This window comes from Chelonoidis abingdonii, chromosome 22 (assembly GCF_003597395.2).
Source record: "Chelonoidis abingdonii isolate Lonesome George chromosome 22, CheloAbing_2.0, whole genome shotgun sequence".
In the NCBI taxonomy this organism is placed as follows: domain Eukaryota; kingdom Metazoa; phylum Chordata; order Testudines; family Testudinidae; genus Chelonoidis; species Chelonoidis abingdonii.
In genome coordinates, this window is record NC_133790.1 from 20053197 (window position 1) to 20059943 (window position 6747).

Consider the following 6747-nt stretch of genomic DNA (forward strand, 5'->3'; position numbering starts at 1 on the left):
CCACCGGAGCCTTTCCAGCAGCGGACCGCCCGCCGAAATGACTGCGGTAGGTCCACCGGACCCGCGGGGGGCGGCAAAATGGCCGTCCGCCTAAGGCGTCAGATACCCTGGCGCCGCTCCTGAGGACAACACTACCGGAATGGCAGAGACATGAAACTCTGGAGTCACTTCAAAGAGAAGGACAGCAACCTCTTCCACATTAGGAGGTTTGGTTTCTTTAGGAGGAACTATTAACAAGCTGCTGTTCGAAAGCTCAGAGTCATAGAATCAAAAGGTTGGAAGGGACCTCATGAGGTCATCTAGTCCAACCCCTACCAGACTAAACCACACTAGTCTTTCAAACATTAGCTCGTCAGTCCCAGACTCGATATCTGCCCATTGCTGCACCTCCAGGGAAATCAACGCAAAACACACTCACCATTATTATATTTGCACTGCTTCAATGCCTCGTTGAAACCTTCACACAAGGTCAAGTCACTCTGATTGGTAGCACATTCCAAGAACTGCTTCATCTCATAGTGGCAAGGGCCATACTGCGGCTGCTGGAACGCAGGCTGCCTGGGCTCCTACAGACACCCCAAGAAGAAGAAAAAAAAATCCCAGTTTAGAGAGTAACTCTGGGACTGCAGGAGACAAATATAATGATCTATCATGTCTAGATTTTCCTGATTCCCTGCCAGTCAGGGCAAATATGTGACTAAACTGAGCTCATGTCCCATCATCTTGAATTGTTTTCAAAATTGTAGTCCCAAATTCTCAGTGCGTAATGAAATAGAAGGGAGGGCCATGACAGAGAAATAAAAACCTTTCCTAGACACCAGTAGTCTCACATTAGCAAAAGCAGCATTCCAAATGAGAGGTTAGAATAGGATTTTCCCCCATTCAGAGCAGTAACGGAAGCTTCCTTCATGCCACTCAAGTTGTTCAGATCCATACACTTAGACTATGTTGTGATACTTCACCCTACAAATTTGCCCGATTGTGAGCTCAGCGAGTGAAACTTCATCATGCCACAACAAATGCTGACTGGAAAAGGTGCAAAGGACAGACTGAACTAGCCCAAACAAAAAAGGCCTACAACTAGAATTCAAGGACTGTGTAAGATCAGGCCTCGTAACAAGAAAAATGCACCAAAATTGGTGTCGAATATTAGGCCTAATTGGTTGACAGAATAACGTGGGGATGGGCTATTCCACCCATCACTCCCTTTTGGGGTCCTCAAAGAAAGATACTTCAGGGAGGAAAAATTGGCTACTGGAGCAAGCTTCACCATCAGGGCTGCCACCGCTACCCTCTCCTGAGACTCCAGGCCTCATCATCCTGATCCTGAGAGATGTCCTGTCCAGACCAGGCCAGAGAGTGGGACCCACATGACATCTGGGATATGAGACTTGGCCTCAGCACCACCGCTTGGTACCCTTTTCCTTCCCTATCTTCTCTCTTTTTTCCCCTACTGTCTAATAAGCATCTGGCTTATCTGGCCATGACTGCATATTTGGAAACAATGCTATAAGCCAGTAACTAAAAAGAGGCAGCTAAAAGTAATACCCCAAGCAGCCCAATGCCAGTACAAGTCTGCCAGGCCTCAGAGCGCTGATAGAACCATGTGCTGTGTCTGTTTTTCCAGTATCAAGATTGCAAATGAGAATCAAAACTAGAGACAAAACTCTGTTGTCTCTCTCTGCTGTTCTCTCTCCCTCTTTTGTCTCAAAAGAAAGCAGGATTAGACTTAAAACAACAGCAACAGCTCTAACCCACCTCAGCTAACTTATTCTCTTCTCCCCAGAAAGCAGAGTTCTCTTTGATATGATCTAAGCTGTTAGACAAGAGGGGAGGGGAATTCCTGCTAAAAACTCTCTCCAGCTAAAGGGAAAAAGAAGGCCTTAAAAATTTCTTTCAAATGCAGTAACAGTCTCATTCTTTTCTGTATCTTTTAATAAAAGTTAAAAGGATTTTTAATGGTGCATTTGTCATGGTACTAAGCAGGCTGAGGTCTCTCTGTGCCAACCCCCAGACTTGTTTAAAATGGTTTACTGCTGGGCAGTGACTGGGGTAGGTTGACACCTCTGACTCTCTGGATCCCACACATTCCATGGGAATTACTAGAACAGCGACCAACATTCAGCCAAACAAGCTACAGCTTAAAACGCCAACCACGTTTTATGTTGAGTTCCAGTGGGCTCCTATTCCGATACTTTGTTCCTGCAGGACAGGTGGAAATTGGAGGCTTCTGGACTTTAACTGGCTACGTAGACTTCACGACTAGCTACTGAGGCAGGGATTCTTACCCGTTTTCACAGTGGCTAGCACGATTGGACCACAATCCCCATTCACAATACCCAGGTGCTACCACCACAGAAATACACTCTGCCTTATGTCCCATTTAAAGAAATATTCTAGAGAGGGCAGTGATGAGAAGCAAAGAGGTAGAATGATTGGGAAGGCGATGTCTCCATCACTCTGTACTGGGGACTTTTTAGGAAGCAGCTCCACATTCAATTTACCTTGACTACAAAAGTACAGAGCTTTGCAGAAAAAGCCTTTCTAAAGGAGATGCTAGGGTTTTTCGTATGGGCCACAGCCTGCTTTCCCCAATACCTAGAGATCTAGCTAACCTCAAGGCAGGCTCTGTTTTACGTAACAGTTACTCCACAGGTTGCACTTTGCTAATAATTTCCACTTTCGGATGCCCCACCAGGTGATGGGAATTGCACCATGTCTCTCCAAGGGGACAGGTGGATCCCAACACTGCTTCCAGGCAGAAAGAAAAGACGACTTGTTGCTCTGCATCTCCAAAAGCTCTTTATGCACCTCAGTCTTCAACAGCCCGGTAAAACTGGGCAGGATTAGTCACTTTACACAGAGAAAGTGAAGCAGAGCAATTCAGCAACTCCAGTGCCAAAGGGTAACCTCATAAGGGGCAGGATTAGAACTAGAGAGTTCCTGACTTCCAGTCCCAGGTTTAGACTCAGGACCAGTTCCAACAAATAGGGGCACAGAAAGTCATCTAATTGTCCCTCCTTTTAAGCACTAAGGCTAGTGTGCTCTGCCCCAACTGGCTAGAAGGTCAATCTCAGAAGTACAGGGCTGGAGATCAGAGAACATGTCTGGCACTTTGTGAGTTTGGGATTACAGTTCAGGTAACAGGGGTAGAGGGGGGAAACATGTTTTGTGTCCCAGTCAGGACCAGTGTTAGCGTCTCCAGCTAGGAAAGATGAAAGCAGGTTAATGTCAACTGATTTATTTTAATCTAACTCCCAAAGCCAAGGCAGGCTTTCAGAAATTAAGTTCAGCTAGTTTCACAATACCTATCCCACTGATTTTTAGTAGATAAAAATGAGTTTTTTCTGTGTAATAAAGGCATCTTATTAACTTTAAAGCCAAACTGACTAGCAAAGTTCAGTAAATCAGTGTTCCAAATCCAGACAGAGAATATACATGGGGCTGTTTCCTCTACAGACTAGCATCGTGTTCTGTTCTCTTGTCCCCACTTAAATCTCAGGTTTAGTTCTAGGCACAAACATGCCCCTACACACAAGGCACCTCAGAGGCTCCTTAGTAACAGCAGGGCTTAAAATGGATATTGTTTTTGTTCTCCTGGAGTGTATGAAGGCCTTCTAGGACACATGACAACCAGCCCTGCTTCTTGGACTCCAGCAACCTCTGAAGAATAGTTTCCTGGTGAAATCATGGAGCTGCATTACCTGGATAGTACTGGCTGGTTTCGCTGGCTCAGTGCTGCTACCGCCACTGAATGCCCCAGTGAGAGCACTGCCAACCACGTGGCCCACTGCAGATCCAACAGCAACCCCAGCAGCAGTGGTAGCCATCTGGGCCATCAGGCCAGGCTGTTGGGGCTGGCCTGGGGCTGCAACAGCTGAAGGTGGAGGATGAGCTGGGGCTGCACTGCTGAGCACATGAGAAACGAACAAGGAGAGGAGAGAGTTTAGTGAAATTTGTCAAGGAGGAAGCTTATACTAGACATAACGATCATAGGAATCAGATACCCCAGCAGCTCACCTGCTTGTGGTCCCACCTAGGTATATTCCAAGGGCAGATAAGCGGGAGAATACACTGTGTGGTACTTTTCTGAGACTGGTTTACATTCAGTTTAGCAGCAAGTGAAAGAAAAAGGACCCCATGCTGCTTCTCAGTTTTCACACAAGTCAGCTCAACAGCTTTGTGGTTACAAATCTGGCACTGCCACCCCAGAAACAGATCTTATTTACTTCCTCCCATACTTGTGTGCGCACAAACTCAGGAATTTATTCCATCTTCTAAACATACACCCACTTGCAGGCAAATATGTCAAGATGACACCACCATGGTGGAAGTCACCTTGAGACATCCATCCCTCTCAGCCACCCAAGGGCACTGGTAAGAATATGGCTGGCATTGTACTTCCGCAACTGATTAGTAACTAGTTGCAGAGCACGGTCAGGATCCCAGAGGGTGAGGTTTTTCTTTCAGCCACAGGAGGAAGTGCAGCATTGCTAGCTGGTGCAATTGTGGGGAGGAGCAGGTGATCAGACAGACCAAAGGTGACCCACGGAGCCCCACAGCTGACTTGAGGAGTACTCTGGGTGAAGCCCTCCTTGGGGTGATCACCAGGGCAAAGGACAGCCCAGGCTGGAAACAATGGCACCGCTAGCCCATTAAGGGGCAGGGATTACACATCACCAGTCTGGGGAGATTCACCACTTCACCGTGAATGCTCCTTTACAACGTGCGCTAAGGATTTCTGCTAAACCAGGCGTTTCACCTTGCATTGGGCTGCCAGGCTCAGCGCGCTTGTCCCGGGCCCGAGGAAGAGCTGGGTGTGTCTGGCCAACAGAAGCTGGGCCAATGCCACCCCACTGCTTGTCACTCCGGAGAGAGGCGCTGCTCAAGCACAGGGCATGATAGGAGCCGGCCCTGGGGCGCAGGAACAAGGCTGGCGCCAGCGCTAACTAATGCCCGCACCTTTCGCAGGGGGGACACAAAGGAGCCCAGAGCCCCGGGCGCAGGGGCTCTGGGGCAGGGCCCGGGACTCACGCGGATTGTCACTCCCGGGCAGCTCCCGGAGCTAGGGACCCTGCACCCGTCATAGGGTCACCCCGACACACCGCCCCCACCTGACTGCGGCCGGCCGGGCCGCCGCGCTCCTACTCCCCCTAGGCATCCTCAGGCCGCCGCCTCCGTCCCGAGTCTCCTTGAGCACGGGCGCCGCGCAGCCGGTTTAAAGGGCTGGCGAGGGAAACCACGTGGCTAGGCATTGCCGTTCGGCTACTACAGAGCATGCGCCCCGTGAATCGCGCATCCTCAGTGACAGTATGTGAAGCCGTTGCCCTCACTAGGCCTGCCATCACTTTGCTCTCTGCGCAGGCGCCCTTACTCCACGTGGCTCCAGGCCAGAAGCTGGTTGTTTGAGAGCTGCATGTCTGACCTTCAGCTGTTTTCCGGAGAGTGCTGGCAGGAGCAAGGCAGGGACGGGCCTTGTGGTCAGTGCAGGATAATGCCCAGTGAAGGCACCTTGGCCTGAGACTCCAATGCCACTGGAAAGCATCATTCCCAAGCGATCGGTCTGTGTATCCGTGAGCTCTCAATCCTGCTGTCCCATAGCATCATCCAGGGTCATCCTAGCCAGCCTCCCTGACTTTCTGGTTAACTGGAGGGGAGAGGATCCTGTAAAATCGTTTTTGAGCAGCTGACTTGTGGTCATGAATGGAAAAGGCTGAAAACCACTGGTCTGTCCTGTGCCTGCATTTCTAAAGCCCCCACCATGGTATAGATATGAAGAGCTGTAGATGAGTGATACAGAGGGCCCCTTCCCCTTGGTATATTTCTCGCATGGCCTGCGCCTGTATGGCTTGGGCTTTGAGCTCATCACACCCCAGCAACTAATCAGAGATGGTTCTAGTGGCTTCTTAGGGCACTTCCAAGGGATGTCCAGTGATAGCACCTGTGCTCTTGTTTAGTAAGAACTGAACTCAGACCCTGGTGTTACAGGAGGGAGTGCTGTGCTCTGCTATTGGAGGTGTCCTCTGCTTCAGGACAGTCAGCCTGCTCCCTCTCCTGGCCAGGCAACATTGTTGGAGACTAGTTGGTTGTGTCTGCACATCACTGATTTCCAGTACAACATCTTGAGTATATCCATAGCATTCTCATTGTTATTCCAGAAGACACATAAATTACTGCAGTCTCAGTTAGTTTTCCCAGAGCTAACATCATAATGGCAAGTTGACATATTTTTGGTAGAGTCTCCTGTACCTGCTCACTAATAATAGATATAATTGTCGCACCTGAATTCAGTCAGTTTAAATGATTATCACTGTGTCCTTTTGTCATGAGAAACAATTCGTGTCACATGTTTCAGTAACTAGCCGTGTGCCCACCAGAGGGTGCTATCTGACTTCTTTTAGCTGCACTCTCATGAAGTTCAGTATGGTGGGTGTATGGAAGGAAGATACACACACACCTCTGAAGGTGCCCCTTTTTCATAATCTCTTACAAAACATCGTTCAGCTCTCGCAGGAAATCAGGATTTTAATATTTGTCTATCAGGTATTTCTAAGGCATCTGTCACCTTAGTATCTAAATCAATGCACATTCAATGAGCATTTTACCCCAAACAAGGTTTATCACAGTTGAAGAAGTTGTATATTGCTAGCGGTAGGTTTAAGTTGAGAGGTAAGGTGCTGGCCTGAGGCTTGGAATATCCAGCTCAGTTCCCTCTTCCGCCCCAGACTTTGTGTTTGATCCTGGGGA

At 48.8% G+C, this 6747-nt stretch overlaps 1 protein-coding gene across 2 annotated transcripts in view; it reads right to left on the reverse strand.

Annotated features, from left to right (window-relative positions):
• Positions 1-5242, reverse strand: part of CHCHD10 (coiled-coil-helix-coiled-coil-helix domain containing 10) — a 6297-nt gene extending 1055 nt beyond the window's left edge. The window contains exons 1-3 of one of the 2 annotated variants that reach the window (XM_032779509.2): positions 5115-5242; positions 3705-3906; positions 419-566 (exon numbers count right to left, since the gene is read on the reverse strand). In XM_032779509.2, the coding sequence (XP_032635400.1) occupies positions 419-566; positions 3705-3906; positions 5115-5161 (397 nt within the window). In that variant the 5' untranslated portion in view covers positions 5162-5242. Of the gene's footprint in view, positions 1-418; positions 567-3704; positions 3907-4338; positions 4965-5114 lie in introns of those variants that run through there. The other variant, XM_032779510.2, reaches the window with a different exon arrangement.
• Between the last annotated feature and the right edge of the window lie 1505 nt (positions 5243-6747).